Here is a 25786-nt window from a genome sequence, read left to right as displayed (position 1 = left end):
AATGAAACAATATTTATTCTTTCTTCAGTGAAGCTGAATCAAAATGGTTATGGCAATATTTTGCAATTTCAACAACATTTTTCCTTTTATTCCTGGCGTTGTACTTAAATCTTTGGCTAAAAGATGCATCAGATGAAGACTGCACCGATACAAGTTTCAGGTTCCCTTCGTTATCGTCTTCTGGATTTCTTCTCATCCACATTTACAGCATTGTCTGTGATAAAGCTGCACACTGGACATTTGAATTTTTAAATTTGTTACAGCTTTTACTGCTACTTTTAAGAATACTGGTGTATGGTCATTTCTTGGTGTACCAATTGTTGCTATAAGTTAGACAAACCCATCTTCTGTTGTCACAGAAGCATATATTACTGGATCATTGTGTACATTGCTCCACCCACCAAGACTCAGATTAAAGAATTTCTCTTCAATGTTTTTTGCACAGTGTTCAATTTCCTCTTTCCAGCAATGTGTGCTCTGCCATGTGGAGAGTAGCCTGGTCATAGGGATTGAACTATGTCAATGAAATGTTTCATCTGAAGAAGATGAAAGGGAGAATTTGAACTGAGCAATCTCTTCATCTGTGGAGTCTTGCTGGAATTTACTGGTCCTGATTATGAACACATTCATGGGCTTTACTGGATGAGGACTTTTTTTTTTTTTTTTTTTTAATATACACAGGTAATTTTACTGTCTGATGTATATTTAGTTGCAGCCTTGCTGGTTGTACTAGCAGATTACTCTGAGGTTTGTTGACGTTGCTGTTGGTGGACATTCATAACCCCTTATGTCCAAAGCTGGACCCTGAAACAAAATGGACTAAAGAAAAATCTGTCGCTGAGTATTATTCAGTGATCTCATTTGAAAAATGAGATTCCTCCTCCTGAAACTGTTTGTATTACTATTTATTTAGTCTAAATCCAGCTTTATAGGGAAAATAATAAATCCATAATAATTATCTAAATCAGGGGTTCTCAAACTGGGGTTCGGGACCCCTCAGAGGGTCACAATGTTATTACATGGGGGGGGTTGCGAGCTGTCAGCCTCCACCTCAAACCCCACTTTGCCACCAGCATTTATAATGGTGTTAAATATGTAAAAAAGTTTTTTAATTTAAAAGGGGGGTTGCACACAAGAGACTTGCTGTGTGAAAGGGGTCGCCAGTACAAAAGTTTGAGAACCACTGACCTAAATCTATTTAACCCCTTATCTCTAGCAACAAACCAAACAGTTTGAAGACATTTAAAAATATTAAAATTCATAAATGTCTAAACTTTAAACAGGAAATTTCACCTTGGATGTTTGATTATATTGAGTGATAAAAATAATTTCAGAAGTCCAGCAGTAACAGTAAAAATGTAACTGATAACTACTCCAACAAAGTAATATACCAATTATATTTTGAAATTCGTAAGTAACCTACCCAGAACACAAATTTATGACAGTCTGTTATCATTTACTAGAGTAGTAAGACATGGTAGGAAGGACACACAAATGGTGTAAAAATAAGTTTTTACTAATGGTCGATCCAGATTGTTAAGACATGTCCACATCGTTGTCTTTAAAGCCACTGCCTTTTGAGGAGTATCTTTCATAATGTTTCATTCTGAAAACTAGGCCTTTCATTTTTGTTGCACTGTTTACATTTGGAAAGTATTCCTTTTTCACCCAGAGGTACAGGAACTCCTTGAAACTATTCCCACACAGGGTGACTTTTCCAGCCTGCAGCCATGGCAGTTTTTTCCCCCCTCCAGTTCCCAGGTGTTGAAATCAGCGCACTTGGCTCCACTCTTTTAAAAAAAAAAAAAAAAAAAAAAAAAAAAAAAAAGCTGTCCTTTCTTCCTGCAGTGCCCTGCTTTGACACGTGTTATTCCTTTCTGGTTGCATTAGGGTGACCAGACAGCAAGTGTGAAAAATCAGGACGGGATGGGGGGTAATAGGAGCCTATATAAGAGAGAGACCCCAAAATCGGGACTGTCCCTATAAAATCGGGACATCTGGTCCCCCTAGGTTGCACACGCTGCTGCTTTTCCTTTGTTACAGAACTCCCCTGCCCCATCCCTTCCCCCCAGGAAAAAAAACAAGAACTAACAATCCAAGACTTCTGCTTGTGTAACCCATGTGCCTCTTTGCACTGCAGTATTTTATTTGTTTAGCGACAGTAATGGATTTCTGCTTGTTTGTGTCTCTGCCTGTGTACATGTGCAAGAAGACAAAGCAAGGCTGTTTGCGTAAAGTGCCCAGAACCATCCAGAAATAAGGGCTGGTAGTTACTGGGCAGATCAGTGTTCTAGCATGAGATGGAGAGTAAGTTGCCATGGTGAACGGAGTTTCAAGGGAGAAGCCATAAAACAAGAGTGTAAGACCACTCAGGTGGGCTCAGTGGATGATCCTGATGAGATACATTATGGTGTCCCCTGGAGTCCAGAGGCCCAATCCCAATGCCTGTGATGACTTTGCCAGTCTCTTGCACCTAGTAGCACAATCCCTGGATCCTCCACAGGATCAAGTCCTTAATATAATACATGACCTATTGTGCCACATTTATAAAGCTTGACCTCAGAAGATAGATGGTTTTTCCCTTGATTCTTTCTTTATGGAGAAAAGCAGCCTTTAACTCAAAGGTTTTTTTTGATTGAGGCTCATGGATACAGCATATATATATATTTTTAATCAAATGTGTTAAGAGATTACTGTAAGCTTAGGCCTTAACATATGTTGTATTAAATTCAGATTTAATTTTAAACAGGCTTCTTTTTTTAAAAGAAAAACTTATAATTTAAATAAAACCCAATTTTTAAAAAATGATTTTTATCTGCTCTGAATGCCATTTCCTTTCTTTTGACCAAAAAATCTTACTTGAAGAAAGGAGACTTTCAGGTAAGCACAGATATATTTTTCCTGTTCCTTATGATTTTTGACTCTGGCTACTGTTGATTTGAATCCTAGGAGTGGGTGCTTACCCGCCTCACCTCAAGATAGGAGCTTTTTCCACCCAACAGGAAATAATCTTACGTTCTGGATTGTCACCCCTTTGAATATTTTGCATTTTCATAGCACATTTCATCCACGAGTCCAAGTTTCAGCAGCCTACACTTCACCTCTGTGCCCCAGCAACTTCTTCTGTAAAGTACCTTCCTTAAGGTCACACAGGAAGTCAATGTCAGTGCCAGGAATAGAACCGAGGTCTTCAGACTCCATCCTTCCTCTTCCCATCACTACTCCTTTCTGCTTCTTCGCCCAGCTCAAATTGCAAGATCATTGTCACATTTCTAAAGGAGTCGGGTGATGGTGAGGTTAATTATGACGCAGAAAAATCTGTTGGATGGATGTCGTAGGACGGAAAGGAAATGAAGCAAAAGTAAATGACATTTTAACGGGGTTTTTGTAAAATATATTTTTTTTAATTGGCTGGAGTCTGGCAGGAGCTTCCTAGAATCTAGTCTCTGGACAAATGTAAAGAAATGTTTATACAGGCTTTGTATTTGTATTTAATATCTGTTTAATAGAAGTCTTATTTTTAATAATGGGGCTGGGTGTTTGAAATTTGGATATCCCATATCTCTCTTGTTGCCAAAAAAGCTTTGTTCTATTTTCTAAATCCCCAGTGTCAATATTCTGTTTAAATAAATTTAGTGTAAACTAAGGTTGTTTTGGCAAATCTGACTTTCAGTATATTTATTTCTCTTGTGAGAGAACTGTAGCATGTGTAACTATTGTATTTAGTCTGGGTAGTCATGGCAGACAACCAAGAATTCAAATACTGTACATAAAAGTTCAGATACAACAGAGATAGAAAGAAGAGAACAAAAAGAATTGGAACAATCCAAAAAATTGGATAATCTTTCAAACAGAATTAATCACATCTATGCATCAAAGAAATAAATGTAATAAAATCAGAAATCTCAGCTGAATGCAAATCCATAGCAAGTATAAAAGAAAAGATGACCAGTCTACAAAATAAAAGCTATGGTCTAACAATTGTGACTACCCTAAATAGCCTCCAAACACACACAGAGGAAAATGAATAGCAGATTGCTCTCTGTGACAAATGACAAATTTCTTACAAATTCGTGGTTATCAATCTATTTTCTTATCAACAGTGACTCCATGGTGTCATTGACATTGTATGGATTGTCAATACACAAAGATCATTCACTCTTCAAAGTCTTGTGAACTTGCAACTAATTAGCACAAGTGCTCTGGTCTTAAGATATCCATAGCATGGTGAAAGGAGTCCAAAGACTTTGCAGATTGAGGGCCATATTCTGCAATCCTCAGTTGACATCAGTACTCCCACTGTCAGTGGATCTCCAGTATTAGGCCCAGAATTCACCATACATGCAAAAGAGATGAAATTATTTAGTCTTGCCTCCATACCTTGTTCACACTTCCAGTATGAAGCCTTGTGGCTAATCTAGAAACCAGTTCAAGAAAACAAACTAGTTCAGGCTTGACAAAATATTCAGTGTGTGTGTGTGTGTGTGTGTGTGTGTGTGTGTGTATAAAAATATATATATATTTTTTTAAATTAGCAATAATGGTTTGCTGAGAGGCCTAGTTAGCCCTGTTGTTGAGACGAGCAGAAGTAGTTTGGATTTCTACCAGCATGCTGGTATCTGGTTTAGGGAATCAGTCTTTGATTTTGGTTTCTGACTAGTAAAGGTCTCAAGTTTTGATTTTGTGTACTCACCCCATTTCCTCTTTCCTTTTGGAAGGAAGAAAAAGGTGTTTCCTCTTCCACTCTCTAAAACATCCTGATTGCTGTGATAAGGGCTTGGGAGGAGGAATAAGGATTCAACTATTCTACCTCTTCAAACTACTTTTGGGTGGTCCTCCCCCCAATGTGGCTTTTCCAAAACACATGAAACTTGCATGATTTTGGAGAATTGCACTGCAGCTCACAGGGCCTAGAGTAACAGTAAAACGGTCATTTTTTGTTAATGTCACTCTACTGCTGCTTGACAAAGCTGAGTTGCTGCAGAGATACTGGAGAGCAATCTGCAGACACTGAATAAGAACACAACCCTGGCTAAACTGTTTGGCTTTTTGTTTTTTAAAAAGCCTACATCCTGTGAAAACTGGCTCAGATCCCCTTGCTTCCAAAGGAATGTCTGGCCAGTGGACTTTGAAACCTTGGATTTAGTTTTTAAAGTGTTAATTCTAATAAAATCCAGAACAACCTAGGATGAATCCTGCACTGGTTGATGACTTAAATATTTGTTATGCTATCAGCATGCTCATAGTTGTCATTACTATAAATTAAGCAGATTGTAGTGAAGCACAGATCATGCTAATTTTAGGATGAGAACTGTAGAGGATGGTCTTAGATTCAAGATGGCAATGAAACTGTGTGCAGCAAAGTACTCCTAGAGTTCTAATCCAGTTTTAATGGGGAGGAGGCACTCAAATGTGTGGGTTAGATCATAAGTAACTCATTGAAGTCATAGGTGCTATACTGGTTGTATCAGGATCATGGTCTGTGTGATGTAGGACAGAGATGATGGCAGTTCCACTACTTTTCTGTAATGATAGCCCAGAGGTGGGCAAACTACTGCCCGCGGGCCACATCTGGCCTGCAGGACCCTCCTGCCCGGCTCCTGAGCTCCTGGCCTGGGAGGCTAGCTCCGGGCCCCTCCCCTGCTGTCCCCCCACCCCCGCAGCTTCAGCACGCCTTGCTGCTGCCCGTGCAATGCTCTGGGTGGCCAGGCAGCACAGTTGCAGAGCCACGGCCTGACCCAGTGCTCTGGGTGGCGCAGCTGTAACGCTGCCAGCCACCGGTGCTCTGTGCTGCGCGGTAAGGGGGCAGGGAGCTGGGTGGGTTGAATAGAGGGCAGGGGAGTTCGGGGTGGTGGTCAGGGGGTGGGGGTGTGAATAGGGGTCGGGGTGGTCAGAGGGCAGGGAATTGGGGGTTGGATGGGACAGAGGTCCCGGGGGAGCAGTCAGGAATGAGAGTGGGGGTTGGATGGGGTGGCAGAGGGCAGTCAGGGGTGGGGGAGTCCAGGAGTGGTCAGGGGACGGGGAGCAGGGGGGGTTGGATGGGGCAGGAGTCCCGGGGGGGCCGTCAGGGGGCGAGAAGCAGGGGAGGGGGGTTGGATAGGAGGCGGGGACTGGGCCACACCTGGCTCTTTGGGGAGAGACAGCCTCCCCTAACCAGCCCTCCATACAATTTTGGGAAACCCGATGTGGCCCTCAGGCCAAAAAGTTTGCCCGCCCCTGTGATAGACTCTTCTCTGCACGGAATTGAGTCTCATTGCTATGCTAGACACTTCCTAGAACATGAATCAGACCTCTTATGAATTGTCTTTACAGAAAATTGAGTTATTGTGATGCTGGTAAACTAAGTGCCAGCTCTGGCCAAAGCTGTAGGTGTTAGCTAAGAACTGACAAACTCAGTTGGAAACTGAATCAGCTCATTTGTATGTTAGTTTTGTTTAAAATAGGTATTGTCTTATAAGACTGTACTTAGTGTTAAGACTCTATGAATATATTAATCTCACTTGTAACATTCGTATTCTGTGCTATAAGGAAATACATAAGTTTTGATTTACAACTTTGAAAATGTTTGCTCTGAACTTGTGAACCTAGGCATGGGAATTGCATCCCTCCTCTCCCCTCTTCCCCCCCCCCCCCCCCCAAGGACTGTCAAAAATTAAGTAGGCCATTATAAGACAAAAGCATTAATTGCCCCATCCACTCATGGCCAAGTGGCCAATGCCAGGTGCCCCAGAGGGAATGAACAGAACAGGTAATCATCAAGTGATCCATCCCTTGTTGCCCATTCCCAGCTTCTGGCAAACAGAAACTAGGGACACAATCTCTGCCCATCCTGGCTAATATAGCCATTGATGGGCCTATCCTCCATGAACTTACCTAGTTTCTTTTTGAACTCTTCTTTAGTCTTGGCCTTCACAACATCCTCTGGCAAAGTGTTCCACAGGTTGACTGTGCGTTGTGTGAAGAAATACTTCCTTTTGTTTGTTTTAAACCTGCTGCCTATTAATTTCATTTGATGACCCATAAGTTTGTGTGTTATGAGGAGTAAATAACGTTTCCTTATTTACTTTCTCCACACCAGTCATGATTTTATAGACCTCTATAATATCCTCCCTTAGTCATCTCTTTTCCAAGCTGAAAAGTCAGTTTTTTTAATCTCTCCTCATATGGAAGCTGTTCTGTACTCCTAATCCTTTTTCGTTGCCCTTTTCTATACCTTTTCCAATGCCAATATCTTTTTTGAGATGGGGCGACAAGATCTGCATGCAGTATTCAAGATGTGGGTGTACCATGGATTTATATAGAGGCAATATGATATTTTCTGTCTTATCTATCCCTTTTTGAATGATTCCCAACATTGTTAACTTTTTTGACTTCCTCTGCACAGTGAGTGGGTGTTTTCAGAGAACTATCCACAATGACTCCAAGATCTTTCTTGAGTAATAGCTAATTTAGACCCCATCATTTTATATGTATAGTTGGGATTATGTTTTCCAATGTGCTTTACTTTGCATTTATCAACACTGAATTTCATCTGCCATTTTGTTGCCCAGCCACCCAGTTTTGTGAAGTCCCTTTGTAACTCTTTGCAGTCTGCTTTGGACTTGACTATCTTAAATAGTTTTGTATCATCTGCAAACTTTGCCACCTCATTGTTTACCCTCTTCCAGATCATTTATGAATATGTTGAACAGTACTGGTCCCAGTACAGACACCACTATTTACCTCTCTCCATTCTGAAAACTGACCTTTTATTTCTACCCTTTGTTTCCTATCTTTTTAACCAGTTACTGATCCAAGATCTAGGGTACCGTTTGATCTGGGGTAAGTGATTGGTCTCATGGGACTGGAAACAACCTGAGGGGGGAAATATATATATTGTGGCAAGGTAGACTGGAGAGCCTAAGGGGATTGTCTGTGTACTCTATGGTAAGACTGGTACAATGATCCAGGAGTTCACATGTTACCATTGGTGAAATCTAATTATAGAACATACTACTAGTTTGGGGTGTCGGCCCTGTTTTGGATAATCTCCCCTGAGGTAGGCACTCACAGTCGTGAGTCTATTCCCAACAGTGTGACACTTCTAGCTAAAGGGATAGTTCCCTTCTCCCTTGGCATGGGGAAGAGGTGCACGTAACTTCCCCAATAATATTACTGTGAGTAGTGCTCACCTCAACGCCTATAGTTTATTTTATGGGAGTTCAGTTGGAGTGTTACCGACAGGGAAACCCTTTACAACTTTAATTTTGGAAAGTTTAACTTCAGCTGTGGACAGAACCTTACTGTACAGCCTTTTAAAAAAACTCAGACTCATAGACTTTAAGGTCAGAAGAGACCATTATGATCATCTAGTCTGACCTCCTGCACAACGCAGGCCACAATCTCATCCACCCACTCCTGTAACAAACCCCTAACCTATGCCTGAGTTACTGAAGTCCTCAAATCGTGGTTTAAAGACCTCAAGGTGCAGAGAATCCTCCAGCAAGTGACCCGTGCCCCACGCTGCAGAGGAAGGTGAAAAACCTCCAGGGCCTCTGCCAATCTGCCCTGGAGGAAAATTCCTTCCCGACCCCAAATATGGCGATCAGTTAAACCCTGAGCAGGTGGGCAAGACTCACCAGCCAGCACCCAGGAAAGCATTCTCTGTAGTAACTCAGATCCCACCCCATCTAACAAGGCAACACTTAATACACAAATCCTCTGTATTCATTGAGTGTGTGTACATACTTGCATACTGATACCTTACTTCAAATGGCACTGTTGTGAAGGCATCTGGGCAATCAAATATACCATTTAAGCCATTTTTATTTCTGACCACAAAGAAATGATTGGAATACGTCTGCCTCATATTTGGTTTAAAATTAAAGTCTCTCATTTAATATAAGCAGATTTGATTGTGGGACTGAATTGTCATATAGAATTATCCTGTGTAGCCATTTGAATAGGTCTGGAATAACTTGCATATAAATTCACCACCTTGAAAAAATATCCTGCTAAAGTACATACTGGCTTAAGGAAGCCTGTATCAATATCTGCAATGTTTATCGACCTTAATGTGGGCTTGAGATGACTATAAAACCTCTCAACATGAAAAATTCTGAAAGAGATTCTTGGCGGTTACTAATTGAAATATTGCATTACGTGCCTGAGAGCTATGGCTTTTAAAAAAATACTTAAAAAAAAAAAAGGCATAATTTAGCCAGAGCTCTGCCAATGCATATTATTTTCAAAAGTGCCTAAGTCCTGTTTTCATTTTCTACTTTTGAAAAATGGGACATAAATTAGATTCTGGCTCCTAAGTCACGTGGGCACTTTTGAAAATTTTACTCAGTGTCTTCGTTGATGATGTAGAAAACTGAATACAACAGCCCACTTTTAGTATGATACCAATTTGCAAGGAGCAGCAAATGCCAGCAAAGATTTGAAAGAAGAAAATACAAAGGGGCCCAGAATGAACTGAAGTTAAGCAGAAAAGAACTAAAGGGGATTGAAGCTAGGGGGGAAATGCAGTATTCTATATCTTTTTCTGTGGGCTTGTGTACACTTAAAATGCTGTAGCGGTGCAGTTGCACACTACCTGTGCTGACAGGAGGGGGGCTCTCCTGTCAGTGTAGGTAAACCACCTCCCTGAGAGGCGGCCGCTAGGGAGAAGGGAGAATTCTCACATCGATGTACTGCTGTCTACACTGAGTGTTAGGTGGGCTTAACTGCATCGCTCAGGGGTGTGGATTTCAGTTAGACTCAACTAATTCCCTAGTATAGACCAGGTCTCCTCTGTCTGTAACTAATGTGGTGGGGGGGTGGGGGAGGGAGGGGAGAAGTGATCCAGACCTTTGAAAAGGAGTAACCTGGAAACCAATGAAGCTGAGACAGCAGAATCAATAGGACAGCAAATTAAATAGGAGTCTGCCCTATGATATGGCAGCAAAATAAGCCAATGTAATTTTGAACTGTATAGTCATCTCATCACTGGAACGTCTCTATGTACCTATGCGACATAAATAACTGGAAAATGGTGTTCGTTTCTGGGCATCTTAATCTTAGACACACATTGATAAATTGCACTGAATTCAGAGAAACCCTGTAGAAACAGGGTTCTGGAGGAATTGTTTCTTGGGGGGGATTTAAAAGGAATCAAATGTGTAGCTTGACTGAAAGGGTTGGACAGCAAAATCTGCAAATACTTTGAAGAATAAACAAAAGAATTTCAAAGGAATTATTTAGCATAAGATTGAAATGAGGATTCATATCACAGAAGATAGAAGGGGGAGGATATAGATCAAGATCAAATGCGAGTGAGTTTGTTGAATTAAATCAGTTCCTGTGCACTGAAGACAGAACTGGGAATAGGCTTTTTTATGTAGGAACTTTGCATGACAGGAATGTGAACAGTCTGAACTCTAATTGAGAACTCAGCTTAACTGTACAGAATTTCATGTGGGTCAGGAAGTTATCTGTGTCCTACAGAGTCCATGACTCTGGGAAGCAGGCATGCTTGGTTTTCCTGTCTGCTCTCATTACCACATGGAGTTCCTCAGCTTGCTGGGGACTTGGCTCCCTCTTCTAGTGGTGTGTATTTGTGACCTTTCTTCATAAGTATCCCTTCAGCTGCCCAGGGCATTTGAATTCTGAGCTAGCTGTGGGTATGCTGGTATGTAAAGTTTGAACACGAGACTATAGATTGTGCATGTTGAAATTTAACACAGCTGCTTCCATTGTGGAGAGCCAAACTGTTTTGAAGAATGCTAATAACTATTTGGATATTTGTAAAAGAAAACTAGTATTTTAGATTTATTAAAATATTATGAAAGCTGGAAGTGGTTCCTTTCATCAGTCTCCCCACATTTCTAAAAGGAATAATGCCCGATTGCTTAGAATGGAGATAAAGGTGGGGGAAAGTTACAGGGTAACAAACTTTAATCTGTGTGTCTTTATTAGGACAAGTCTTCTAAAATTAATGGAGCAATTACTGGTGCAGACTAATGCTATGATCTTCAAGATGCATTGTAGTCCAATATAGATAAACTTAGTTTTAATATGTAAAGTCCTTGGTATAAACAGGTCTCTGGGAGTTGACTCTCTGGATCAAGAGCTGTAGATGGTCATTTATTATTTATATGGCATATGCAATCTGGTCAAGCCAAACCACAGCGTTCTTATCAACAGTGTTCAGGGCACGAACACCTCCGGGGAGCGGAGTCACTTTGCAATCCTCAGCAATGTGCGTCATGGTGTGTGTCTGCCAACATTGACAAGTGGACTGTCTCTAAAATGCAACCGAAATTCTACTGCAGCCACTTCTCCAGCTCTCTAAGTATTCTGTGTGAGCTGCAAGTGTAAAACTGCAGACTCTTGGGACAGTTGGAGCTACTGTAATTAGTGTGAACATGTGTCAGGAAATCCTGACTTCAAAATGCTAACCAACTGGGTTTAGTCTTTATGAGTAAGTAGAGAGTAGTACTGAGGTGATTGACAGTAAAAAGTGTAAGGAAGATTGGCTTTACAAATGCAGCACTAAATCCTGTTCTTAAAATCTCTAAGAATGTAGTTCAAGCAATTACTCATTAATGCAAAAATTTTAAGAAAACTTGGTTTAGAGAGGTTATGGAAAATTTGTTCTCTATGGAGCTATCTCAGACTTACAGTGCAATACCGTAGTGGAGAATACTAAAACTGATGACAGAGGTTTAGTTCAAAATGAATAGAAATACCCTTCAGAGGTTCATTCTCTCACCTCCCTGTATTAGAAATTTCTGAGATTCACCATGAGCGATGCACTTTGTGTGGGACATGCCATATTCTTCTTTTGATCAATGTCAGTCATTTCATAATAGGACTTCTTAGCTAAAAGACACTATGGCAGTGGCACGTTTCTCACTGCAGGGTAGCATCTTTCCATATGAAGTTATCACCACCTGAAAACAGGGAAACAACATATTCTATCAACATAAGCTATTAAATTACAGTTGTTATGTGGGAACAAAGTGGCCAACAGCTCAGCACTACATCCAGACTTGACAGTTGTGTTCACCTACACTGGATTTCTGATGATCGTCTCTCCAAGGCTTCACATCCCAGGAACTATCCTCTGGTCAAGAATTAAGCTAGTTCTCTCTCAAGTTCCAGTCAATGGCACTTGTGTAGCTGAGTTTTCACTGCTGTTCTGTATTTAGGCATGTCATGCCACAGGAGCTGAGTGCACTGCTAGTTCAGAAGCAAAAGTTCAAACTAGAATCTCTAGCTGTACTTCCTTTGGGATAACAATCGACACCACTGGCACGACCTGTCTGAAACAAGCTACGGTACAAACTTCATCATGCATTAATTATGGCCATGAATCACTTGTATTTCGGAACTCACGAGCATTCCCACACCACCACTATTTCAGGCTGCTTTGTGTTTTGGCAATACTGACTTTGATTTTAAAAAATTGTATTTTTGGAGTAAATTGAGATCCTTACTGTAAGCATAGTCTCACTTTGAAACCTTGTTTAGGTGGATTCTGTTTTGTATCTCTGTTTTGAATATGATGATTTAACTGGCTGAGGAACAATGTGGCTTGATATAATCATGGAAGTGTAGGGTTGGAAGGGACCTCTAGAGTAATCTATTCCATCCCCTTGCACTGAGGCAGGACCAAGTATACCTACACCATCCCTGACAGATTTCTTTAAAAAAAAAAAAAACAACTCCAATGATGGGGCTCTTAAGTGGCTTCCCCCCCGGACTCATGGGTTGGGATTTCCAAAGGAACCTAAATGGAACTGAGCACTGAACTCCCCTTTGAATCCTTTGGAAACTCCTCCTGTGCCTTATGAGAGCATGGAGTATTGGAAATTTCCCATGTTCTGTTCCCTTGACAGATTAAAGCTAATGCACCTTATTCTCAATCGCCTTGCACCCCATGTAAATGCTTACACGTGTGCAAAGTGGATATAAAATGCTGCTGTTCTGCAGGGTTCTTTCTGAGCCAAATTGATAAGATGAACAATCTTGTAAAGCAAATGTTTTCTCATAGTCATAAGTATGGCCCCAGGCGTTATTTATTGGTTGCTTTATAGTATTGGTGGATTAATTAAAGCTGAATTATGTGCCTTATGAGAAGTATTTGACATGTTTATCTTTTCAGAGTCCACTCCTCTTCTCCCGAATAGTATTGAAAATGCTAGATTCCCCTTTGGTACTTCCTAGTGCTCTGGGAAGGAGTATCTAAGCTTGTTTTGCCATTAAATTCCTTCACAGTTCTTTTAACTTCTAGTTAAAAATCGATTCAGCAGTATGGTGAGTGCCTAACTCCCCTCCTGCTCCTGTTAGCCAGATTGAGGGGTGCTGAAAATGTAATAACCATCCCATAATATCCTGATCTTCATCCATTTAGGTCTTGCAACTTCCAGTCACCTGTGGCATGGTGGGGGCTCCCCTGTGACAGCCCATCATGTCCCACTTACCTGACCTCCTGTAGACTCTCTCTGAAGTTCTGTGGTGCGAGTCTCAACCTAGCTAATGGGGAGGACATTTGCCACACATGGCAGAGTTAAGACCATAGGGCTACATTTTGGACATTTAATTACAAAACCTCAATGTCTAAAGAGACCATTGATATTCTTCCCCTTTTTAAAATAGGAGTCAGTAGTTTTGGGTTCATACTGCTTCTGCTGTTTGGAGTAACCGGTATATTCATTACAAGGGCACATGATATAAAAAAATATTTCATTCCTTCTATAACTTGTGTTTTATTTTCAGGCTTCATAGAGCCCAGTGTGCAATTAAACAGACTCAGGTAACTGTTCAGAAAATAGGAAGGGAGATTGAAGAAAAACTGAGACTTACATCCACAAGCAATGAACTGGTAGGCTTTGACATTCAACTTTGAAATCTTACTCTTGCAGACTTTCTTAAAAGAATGCAGTTAAATGATGCCCTGTGGACACACAAGCATCTTTTAAAACTTCAGTGTAAAACACTCCTTACATTTAATATCTGCTGTTTTGAATGGAAACTTATCTGGAAAGTGCAATGTATTGGATTTTGGATTATATCTACATTACCGAGGGGGGGAGGAGGAATGAATAGATCATTTAATGCTTTACACTGCTAGTGCGTAAACATCAACTGTATAATGAATACAAAACATTTGCCAGCAAAAATAAAATTTTAGAGATTGGGATTAATGATCTACCAGTGGAAAGTGTGGTGGTTTCTAGTTGATTGGGCTGAGTCTAATAATTGTTCTAATTTGCAGCCCAGTCTTTTGGGCTCAGTGCAATGCATGTAACAACTTTTCAGACACACAAATGAGGCATCCATTTTAAATATTAACTATGATTCAGTTATAGCTTTGTGCTCTCGCTGGCTTTTAGAGAAAAGCAACATATTGGCACTAGTTTCTTTCTCAGAAGAGCTGAACTCAGTTCAGAGCTGAGAGCCAATATAGCCAAAATTGCTCATGGTGACTTCATTTAGAAATTTATATTGGCATCCATTGGCAGGCTCCTAGCGCCTTGTATCCATTTAAAAAAAGAAAGTCAATCATTTTGTGATGTGCTAGGTCTTGGACTGAGAATACTGAACTAATTTCAGTAAGTGCCTCAAACTAGGCTAAGGTTTTGACAAAATATGGAATATCCATGTTTAATCCTGTTTCTTAACTATAGAGTGGGTGAAAAGTAATTAATCATTTTACTCACGTGACAAACCGTCTTCAGATCCAAAGGTTTGGTGTATATTTTGAGTGGCTGTTTCAAAATTTGGTTCATTGTCTTTAGTACTGATACCTTGCAGGCAAGCAATGTTTCTAGCTGTCTTTCCATAGGTTGTATGTACAAATATATTCCCTACAGGTACAGATACTTCTGTGCAAAGACATATATAAAATATATATACTGACCCAGTCAAAATGCTGCAGCTTCCCAACAGACTTGCGTGTTACATCAGACAAAGCCAGACGTGATAGGCTAGTTTCTGGGAAATGATGCTATCTCCATTGATATCTTTTTCCTCTGCTGCCCTCAAAGCATATAATTGTGTGCATGTTCCCTTTAAAAAAAATCAATAACTGAAAATCATATTCGTAACTATAATTGAGGCATGGTGTCTTGGCAACTTGTTAGCCCAATTTTTGGTGCTGCTGGGGAATGCACATAATTGAATCGGTTACTGTATTTAATTCAAGTAATCCTTTCAGTATATTTATTGATCAATCGTCTACTTTTTTTGATAGAAAAAAAAGAGTGAGTGTTTACAGTTGAAAATTTTGGTGCTTCGGCATGAGCTGGAGAGGCAGAAGAAGGCACTGGGTCGAGAGGTGGCCTTGCTGCATAAGGAACAAAATATGTTACTTGACAAAGGTGAGTGTAGAATGAAAGGAATTTTCCAGTGCCAGTATTCACAGCTCCTTATCCAAAAGGCCAAGTAGCCTGCTTTGAAAGAATTTAAACTGCTACAAAAGTGATACCACTTCATCTTATATAAGTAGCTGGATTCCCACTTTAAAGTTTGCAGCCCTATGTGATCTCTTCAGTCCAAAAGGCTTGCACTTAGCCTGTGCAATCTCTGATAATTAAAAGAATTATCAAGTCACAGCATACCAGAGTGATTTTACCTGTGGAGATATACCTATCTCATAGAACTGGAAGGGACCCTGAAAGGTCATCGAGTCCAGCCCCCTGCCTTCACTAGCAGGACCAAATACTGATTTTGCCCCAGATCCCTAAGTGGCCCCCTCAAGGATTGAACTCACAACCCTGGGTTTAGCAGGCTAATGCTCAAACCACTGAGCTATCCCTCCCCCCCGATATTAGAAGATGCAAGTGAAATGACATCAAAAATACTTGTCTGATATCAGTCTGGCCTAACAACTAAAATCATATAAGCTTGCTCCATGTGGAGATCACTCCAAGAAAGTCATAGAACTGGAAGGGACCTTGAGAGGTCATCTAGTCCTGTCCCCTGCACTTGTGGCAGGACTAATTATCTAGACCGTTCCTGACAGGTGGCCGTCTAACCTGCTCTTAAAACTCTCCAATGACGGAGATTCCACAACCTCCCTAGGCAATTTATTCCAGTGCTTAACCACCCTGACAGGAAGTTTTTCCTAATGTCCAACCTAAACCTCCCTTGCTGCAATTTAAACCCATTGCTTCTTGTCCTATCCTCAGAGGTTAAGAAAAACATTTTTTCTTCCTCCTCCTTGTAACAACCTTTACATACTTGAAAACTGTTATCATGTCCCTGTGACGTTGTGCAGTCTATATGGTTTTATAAAAACATGATAATAAGTGAATATAATGTAACTGGAATATGCTTCATGCAAAAGGTCTCTTGTAAGGTATCATTACAAAGCTTATAATCTACTGAGTGTGATCATCTTATTTGTATAAATGTACCACTCTTGTATCTAAAACTAGAAATATAAAATATAACTCTGAGGGCCTATTGTAATTATGCAAAGTGTGGGCCATTAATGGTGGTTTGGAATCTTGATAACTCCCATTAACCAGGACCATTGTCTGCAGATGGCTGTGTTTTACCTGTTAGTCTTCCTGTATATGTTTGTGCTGGCAAGTGGGTAATGAAGTCTTGCAGTGACATGTGGTCATGTCACCTGAACTAGAATCCATCTTTAACCTGGTGCTTTTCCAGTGGGGGGTGGAAACCCAGAGGGACAAAGGGTTCCTGCCTCATGCAAAAGATATATAAAGGGGTGGAAGAGAACAGAGAGGGGAGCCATCATGAAGAATCCCCTAGCTACCACCTAAACTGGAACAAGAACTGTACCAGGGGAAAGAATTGTGCCCAGGCCTGGAAGGTGTCCAGTTTGAGGAAAAAACTTACTGAAGCATCTCTAAGGGTGAGATGATCTGTATTTAGTTCGATTAGACATAGATTTGCGCATTTTATTTTATTTTGCTTGGTGGCTTACTTTGTTCTGTCTGTTACTACTTGGAATCACTTAAATCCTACTTTCTGTATTTAATAAAATCACTTTTTACTTATTAATTAACTCAGAGTATGTATTAATACCTGGGGGAGCAAACAACTGTGCATAGCTCTCTATCAGTGTTAGAGGGCGAACAATTTATGAGTTTGCCCTGCATAAGCTTTATACAGGGTAAAACGGATTTATTTGGGTTTAGATCCCATTGGGAGTTGGGCATGTGAGTGCTAAAGACAAGCACACTTCTGTGAGCTGTTTTCAGGTAAACCTGCAGCTTTGGGGCAAGTAATTCAGACCCTGGGTCTTTGTTGGAGCAGACGGGAGCGTCTGGCTCAGCAAGACAGGGTGCTGGAGTCCTGAGCTGGCAGAGAAAACAGGAGCAGGGGTAGTCTTGGTACATTAGGTGGCAGCTCCCAAGGGGGTTTCTGTGATTCAACCCGTCACAGTCCCCTCTGTCATTTTTTTTTCCAGACTAAACAAACCCAATTTTTTTCTATTTTCCCTCATAGGTCATGTTTTCTAGACCTTGAATCATTTTTGTTGCTCTTCTCTGGACTCTCCAATTTGTCCACGTTCTTCCTGAAATGTGGTGCCCAGAACTGGACACACTACTCCAGTTGAGGCCTGAGTAGAGCGGAAGAATTACTTCATGTCTTGCTTTCAACATCCCTGCTAATACATCCCAGAATGAGATTCGCCTTTTTTTTTTTTTTTTTGCAACAGCATTACACCATTGACTCGTATTTAGCTTGTCATCCGCTATGACCCCCCAGATCCCTTTCCGCAGTACTCCTTACTAGGCAGTCATTTCCCATTTTGTATGTGTGCAACTGACTGTTCCTTCCTTAATGGAATACTTTACATTTGTCCTTATTGAATTCCATCCTATTTACTTCAGACCATTTCTCCAGTTTGTTCAGATCATTTTGAATTTTAATCCTATCCTCCAAAGCACTTGCGACCCCTCCCAGCTTGGAATCGTCTGCAAACTTTATAAGTGTACTCTGTATGCCATTATCTAAATCATTGATGAAGCTATTGAACAGTACAACATGAATGTGAACCACTGATAAATACTCTCTGCGAACGGTTTTCCAACCAGTTTTGTACCCACCTTATAGTAGCTCCATCTAAGCAGTATTTCCCTAGTTTGTTTATGAGAGGGTCATGCGAGACAGTATCACAAGCTTTACAAGCTTGTATCTAATTTTCAGAAGTGTTCCAGCATTGAAGCTTGTGTCAATTCACTGGATATACAATGCTGTTAAATGGTTTTTCTAATCATTTCTGTTCTCTAGGAAAGGCATTTGAGACTGAATACCAGAGGCTTCAAATGCATAAAGAATCCCTGCATGAGTTGAGAAAAGAATGCACTGCTAAGAGGTAAAGGGACCCATGATTCCATTCATCTTTTTAATCTGTAATTGAAAAGAGGGTTTTGTGATTAAGGCATTTGGATTAGAATCACGAAATCATCTCCCTTTGCGCAAGTCACTGAATCTCTGCCTCAGTTTCCTCATCTGTAAAATATGTAACTATGCACCCTTCTCCTGTCTTGTTTAGCTTGTAAACACTCTGGGACAGGGATTGTGTGTATACAGTGCATAAGATGATGGGACCTTTAGGTGCAGTTATAATATAAATAATTGCTTTATAACACTTAAAACTGGTCTCTCAAAATTGAAAAGGGTGCAAGCAATACAGGCCAGCATTGCTTTCTATAATTATCTTCCCAACTGCAAAGTTATCTGGGGCTTTCTTTTTTGCCAAGCTGGGGAGTGTGATTCTTGGGAATGATGGGGGTTGATAGTGCAAAGAGTTTGAGGTCACTAACGATCGTGGTTTTTCTCCCCCTAAAGAGAACTGTTCTTGAAGACCAATGCACAGTTGACCATTCGATGCAGGCAGTTGTTATCAGAGCTTTCCTATATTTACTCTATTGATTTGGTAAGTTTCTAACACCTTAAGAAACCTGCTGAACTAGAATGAACTTTTTGTCTGCCAGATGTGCTCTCTAGCTGCCTTCTGAGTAAAATGCTTCTCTCTTCCACACTGTTCAGCTCCATGATCACGTAAATTTCTCTCTCCTGTTTCTTTTCTGATGTTTCTTACTTTGAATCTGACAGTGAGCTTGTCTGGCAGGGACTTCATCTACTCTTGTGTTCCTGCCCCTTTCTCTTTCAGTCACTGGCGTTCCGATTTGGTAATGTTTGCCACAGAACTTCTCCCTATTCTCCTCACACATCCCAGTCTGCCCCTGTTCTACCTCTCTTCCCTTGTCTTGCTGCAGCAATTTCTTTGGGAATTATGTTGCCACCACTGTAGTCAGGCAAATGAGTCCAAAGAAGGCCTGGTGCATGCTTGGACTGTCGCTGTGTCATCATTCACACTGAATTATTTGTCTAACTTAGATACAAGGAAAGGACCCTATTGTGCTGCACTGTAACAGGATACTGCCGCCACCCCATGGTAACTTAAACTTGGACCTCTTGTGGTGGCATATGAAATGGCAAGTAAAACTGATAGTGAGAGCACAACAGAGTAGCTGATAATCATCTTACCAGACTTCACTACTTAGCTAAACTTCTAACATACTGGGCAAAAAAATGCTCATCAGAAGATTGAGATCCACAATTCTTTACTCAGCAAAAGTTTAAGATTTTGTAAGTTCAGTTGAATGAAAGTGAATCCATTCCTGTTTGAGTTAGTCTTCTGAAAATATTTTAAATTTAATGTAGAGTGAGAGACCTTACTCTGAATTTTCTTAATCTTGAATTTTTTCATCTATGTTAACTGATGCTTTACAAAGTCTCTGTGTAGTCTGATTTTAACATACCTCTAAGTTTTTTGCTTGGAATTTGCAACGTCTGTCTTATTTTTAAATGTACCATGTCCCATTCTCATTTTCTGCTGTTTTCAAATCCATAGAACGATCAAAAGGATTACTTCGTCTGCGGAGTCAAGCTGCCTAATTCTGAAGACTTTCAAGGTAGCTGGATGTTTCTTTCATTTAGTACCTAGAGTTGTGACGTTACTTTAACATCTCATAGGGCAGACTTACCATTTTAGGAACCACAGTCCACTTTTGGAGACTGAAAAAATTTAGACAAGCAGATAGTTCTGATCTAATCCTTGTTCACCTCTGAGTAGAACTATCTGGGACTTCGATTAAACATTCGTCACTGAAAAAGCTGATTTGTCACAACCAAACTGTTTTTGTGAGAAAGGGTTGATTCGAGTGAATTTCTTGACTCAGAACAAATGTTGGGAAACCTTCAGAATTGTCAGAATATACCATTTCATCATTTTCTAAACAAAGTTTTGTTTTTTGGTTCAAAACAACTTTTTAGTTAAATTTCAAATCAATTTTATTTTTAAAAAGTAAAAACAATAAAGGTTGACATCTAAATGTTTCAAAATCTCAAAATGAAATCTCAGTCTGATCAAAATATAATTTCAGTTGTTTTGCCAAAATTTGAGGTTTCATACTGGATAGACAACTTTCCCCTGAAATTCTATTCATGATGAAGACTGAATGGTGACATCATTTTGAAGATTATCTTTTTATCACAGTTGCCAATTTTCTTGCGGTAAATAAGCACCCCGACTTTCACAATAAACCAAAAATCAAGCTAATCCCACTTCAAAACAAGGCCAAAAAGAGCCAATCCCTAAGAACCCCAATACTCTGACAAGATCCCCCCGGCATGCAGTGTGGGACTGTGGTGGGCCCGCTGTGCACCCCTGACTCTCTCCCTGCCTTGCCCTGCTTGCTGGGAGCTGATCAAAAAAAAAAGAAGCAGCAAGCCAAAAACTAGCCAACAAGCAACTCACAAGCCAGTTAAGACAACCAGTTTCTGCATTTTTTTTTTTCCCCGTGGGTTTGTCGTGTCTGCTTTTTATGCTTTTACACCCCAGTAATCTCCTATAAAACTAACTCCACCTCTAATTTCTGCTGGAGACACAAATAGTGCATGACAGTCCTTCTGGGACTTCCCGCAGACTCAAATGTCACCACAACCCCAATCTTGCAGAAGACTTTGGACATTATTGGGTAAAGACCAATCCCTTGATGCTATGAGCTGCTTCTCTACAAGCCTCCACGTTCTGAAAGAATATTTTAAACAGAACAATATCTAGTTATGGTATTTAATAGGTGCCAGGAAATGCTTCAGACCATGAGTGATTAAAATCCAACCCCCTGTGAGGCACAAAATGGAGCAAATCATACTTTTAATCAGGCAAAAATAACTAACTTTGGGTTACTCACAACATGCAATAAACAGATAAACCTAGAAGGAAATGTTATTTTTGGCTCATGGGAGGTGCTGAAATATTACTGTGATGGGGACATATACAAGAAATTGGATTCTGAGCGAAAATTACTTGACACCATATGTCCTGGTTAATCCTTATATACTCACTAACCTCTTTGTGCATACCCACACAGATATTTTAGCTCTAGATTTCAATATGTTTACCTGTTTAAAAAAACAAACATACTAGCTACCTGTGTATCTATTCATTTAAACAATATTACACCAAATAGGCTGCATCAAATGCATACATCCCTATCTTATGTCAATATTTATAATATATCGTAAGTGCATCTGCAGATGTTCTGTATGGCAGGTGTTTTTTGTCTTTGTATGCCTGCCTCTATCTATACAAGTATTTGAAAATTAGAATGACTGACTAAATTATTAATTACATTTAGGAACTCTTGCCTCTCCTTTTGATCAGTCTGGTAGGGGTGTTGCCTCAGGAAAATAAAAACATGAATTCAAGTACAGTAACTCCTCACTTAACGTTGTAGTTATGTTCCTGAAAAATGCGATTTTAAGTGAAACGATGTTAAGTGAATCCAATTCCCCTCATTTACATTAATTCTTATGGGGAGTTAGGTTCCAGGGAATTTTTTTCACCAGACAAAAGACTATATTATACACACATACACAGTATAAGTTTTAAACAAACAATTTAATACTGGTACCCCGTGATGGTGATTGTGAAGCTTGGTTGAGGTGGAGGAGTCAGAGGGTGGGATATTTTCCAGGGAATGCCTTACTGCTAAATGATGAACTTGCAATTGGCTGAGCCCTCAAGGGTTAACTCTCAGTCTACAAGGCAGCAGGAATGGAGGGAGGGGAGAGAGCATCGCAGACAGAGACACACACAGAGTGTGAGTGTGTGAGAGAGATGCGCATTTCCCCTTTAAGTACACTGCCTTGTTAATTAGATCAGCTTGCTGAGACAGCAGCTGCTGCTGCTAGCAAGCTCCCTCTGTCCTGAGCCCTGTCGTGTGTGTCCCCTCTGCTCTATGGAAGATGGGGTAAGCGGGATGCAGGAGCAGGGGGGAGAGGGACACCCTGACATTAGCCCCCCTCTTCCTCCCCTCCGCACAGTAAGCAGGAGTCTTGGGGAGCAACTCCAAGGCAGAGGGCAGGAGCAGCATATGGCAGTGGGGGGAGGGACAGCTGCAATTGCTAGCCTGCTGGGCAGCTGCTGCACAGAGAACTTAGGGGAGCTGATAGGGAGGCTGCCAGTCCACCCTGGTTCCAAGCCCCCACCAGCTAGCTGCAACGGGCTGCTCTTCCTGCAAGCAGTGGACAAAGCAGGCGGCTGCCAGACGACGTTAGAAGGGAGCATTGCATAACTTTAAACGAGCATGTTCCCTAATTGATCAGCAACGTAACAATGAAACAACGTTAACCAGGACGACTTTAAGTGAGGAGTTACTGTAATAAACATAAGCATGGCCATAGTGGGTCAGACCAGTGGTCCACCTAGCCCAGTATTCTGTCTTCCGACAGCAGCCAGTGCCAGATGCTTCAGAGGGAATGAGCAGAATAGGGCAATTCATCAAGTGATCATCCCCTCTTGTCAAGTCCCAGCATCTGGCAGTCCAAGGTTTAGGGACACCCAGGGCATGTTTTTGCATCCCTGTTCGTTCTGGCTAATAGCCATTGATGGACGTATCCTCCACGAACTCATCTAATTCTTTTTATAACCTAGTTATATTTTTGGCCTTCACAACATCCTCTGGCAACGAGTTACACAGGTTGACTGTATGTTGTGTGGAAAAACTACTACCTCAAGTAGTCTCTATGGGTGCATGCATGTTAGTCAATCTTGTGCCCCATGCTGTCATGTTATAACACTGCATGGGCAAACCACCCTCAGTTCCTTCTCTACCGCAAAGTTCCATAGCAGAGAACGAGGCTGCCTAACGTGTGCACAGGCTGAACGGACACTGCTATGAGAAATGTCCGATCAAAGGCGCAAGGGGCGGTAGCAAACCTAGAGTGGAGCACCCCTAGGGGGACACATCTCGAACCACAGTTACTGCAGAGTGAGTAACTATTTCTTCCTTTTTGTTTGTGTATCTGCTGCAATGATCAACGCCCCACCACAACACACCTTTCAGGATCCATGGACCCTACACATGCCTATCACAACATGTGGTATATCTCATCCAGTGCACTAAATGCCGCAATAACTACTATGTGGGTGAAACCAGACAGTCACTCTGCTCTCAAATGAGCCGTCGCAGGAAAATGATTTAAAAACAAAAACTCCCTATCACTTGTGGGTGAACACTTCCACAAAGCGATCACTCTACATCTGACTCATCAGTCCTCATCCTCAAAAGAAACCTGCACAATGCTTTCAAAAGACGAGTCTGGGAGCTTAAATTCATAACTCTTTGCTAGTCACTAAATCATGGACTGAACAGAGATTCTGGATTTATGGCTTATTACAACAATCTGTAACCTGCTTAACCCCCTTTTGCAGTCCTGTGACTGCAAAAGGTATTAATGGGCCACTCCACTTTGAATGAACCCTTAGAATATGGTCCCTAACTACTTATGCTAAACAATCTGTTCTACCTGGCATTTAGCTGTGACCTTCAGATACCTTTCCCAGACCCGAAAGAGAGCTCTGTGTGGCTTGAAAGCTTATCGTTCTCACCAAGAGTAGTAGGTGGGTGAAGTAATAAAGATATTACTTCACTCACCCTATCTCTCTAATATCCTGGGACTGACTTGGCTGCAGCTACGCTACATACATCTTATAATTCTGTTCTTTACTATAGTTTCAAACAGTTGACCTAGTATTGAAGTTAGGCTGACTAGTCTGTAATTGCCAGGATCACCTCTAGAGTCTTTTTTTTTTTTTTTTTTTTTTTTTTTAAATTGGCATCCTGTCATGTGGTACAAAGGCTGATTTAAGTAATAGGTTACATACCACAGGTGGCAGGTCTGCAATTTCGTATCTGAGTTCCTTCAGAACTCTTGGATGAATACCATCTGGTCCTGGAGACTTATTACTGTTTAATTTATCAATTTTATTCCAAAACCACCTCTATTGACACCTCAGTGCGGGACAGTTCCTCAGATTTGCCTCCTAAAACGAATGGCTCAGGTGTGGGAATCTCCCTCACATCTTCTGCAGTGAAGTCGGGTGCAAAGGGTTCATTTAACTTCTCCGCAGTGGCCTTGTCTTCCTTGAGTGTTCCTTTTAGCACCTCGATTGTCCAGTGGCCCCACTGGTTGTTTGGAGGCTTCCTGCTTCTGATGTACTTAAATTTTTTTTGCATCTTTTGGTGGTAGTTCTTCAAATTCTTAATTTGCCCTGCTTAACTATACTTTTACACCTTCCTGAATTTATGCTCCTTTCTATTTTCCTCAGTAGTCTTTGACTTCCAATTTTTAAAGGATGACATATTTTGCCTCTAATGGCCTCTCTTACTCTCTTTAGCCATGGTGGCAATTTTTTATCCTCTTAGTATTTTTTTATTTATGTGGGGTATGCATTTAATTTGAGCTTCTATTATAGTGCTTCTGCCTTGTTTGGTACTTTCCCCCTCACAAGAATGTCAAATGTTAAATTCCATTATGGTTGCTATTAGAGTGGCTCAGCTATTTCACCTCTTGCACCATATCCTGTGTGCCACTTAAGACTAAATCTAGAATTGCCTCTCCCCTTGTAGGTTCCAGGACTAGCTGCTCCAGGAAGCAGTCAGTAATAGTCTAGAAATTTCATTTCTGCATCCCCTCCTGAGATGACATGTACTGAGTCAATATGGAGGTAGTGGAAATCCCCCATTATTACTGGGTTTTCTATTTTTTTGTAGCCTCTCTAATCTCCCTCAGCATTTCACAATCACCATCTTGGTCAGGTAGTTGGTAATATATTCCTACTGCTGTACTCTTGTTGTTCAAGCATGGAATTTCTATATTAGAGATTCTATGGTACTGTTCAATTCATTTAAGACTTTCACTATATTTGACTGTGTTTTTTCAGATATAGTGCCACTCCTCCACCAGCATGAGCTACTCTGTCATTCCTATATATTCTGTACCCTAGTATTACTGTGTCCCATTGATTATCATTGTTCCATCAAGTTTTTGTGAGGTCTAGTATATCCATATCCTCATTTAATACCAGACACTCAAGTTCACCCATCTTTGTATTTAGACTTCTAACACCTGTGTATAAGTATTTATTTATAAAATTTGTTGCTATTTAGTTGTCTGCTTACATGTGATGTAATTGAATGGAACTCTTTTTCATTTGACATTTCTCTTCTGCTCCTACCTGTACTCTATCAACTCCTCTCCTCTCCTCTCCTCTCTTCCTCTCAACCAGGATATTGAGAATCCCTGTTAATGGATCCTCCCTAAGGAATGTCTGTCTGAACAGCGTGCTCCTCCATACTTCTCGGCTGTCCCTCAGCCCTTAGTTTAAAAACCCCTCTGACTTTTTAATTCTACATGCCAGCAATGTGGTTCCATTTTGGGTTAGGTGGAACCCATCCTTCCTGTATAGGCTCCTCCTCCTTTCCTA

The 25786-nt window shown here is 40.8% G+C and overlaps 1 protein-coding gene across 1 annotated transcript in view; it reads left to right on the top strand.

The window, feature by feature from the left end:
* Positions 1-25786, top strand: part of UVRAG (UV radiation resistance associated) — a 149078-nt gene that overhangs the window by 53394 nt on the left and 69898 nt on the right. The window contains exons 7-11 of the mRNA XM_065417462.1: positions 13744-13849; positions 15221-15347; positions 18235-18319; positions 18796-18883; positions 19865-19925. Coding sequence (XP_065273534.1) covers positions 13744-13849; positions 15221-15347; positions 18235-18319; positions 18796-18883; positions 19865-19925 — 467 coding nt within the window. The remainder of the gene's footprint in view (positions 1-13743; positions 13850-15220; positions 15348-18234; positions 18320-18795; positions 18884-19864; positions 19926-25786) is intronic.

This window comes from Emys orbicularis, chromosome 1 (assembly GCF_028017835.1).
Source record: "Emys orbicularis isolate rEmyOrb1 chromosome 1, rEmyOrb1.hap1, whole genome shotgun sequence".
Taxonomy (NCBI): Eukaryota; Metazoa; Chordata; order Testudines; family Emydidae; genus Emys; species Emys orbicularis.
The sequence above is the reverse complement of the archived record's forward strand: the minus strand, read 5'-3'. Positions and strand labels throughout refer to the sequence as shown.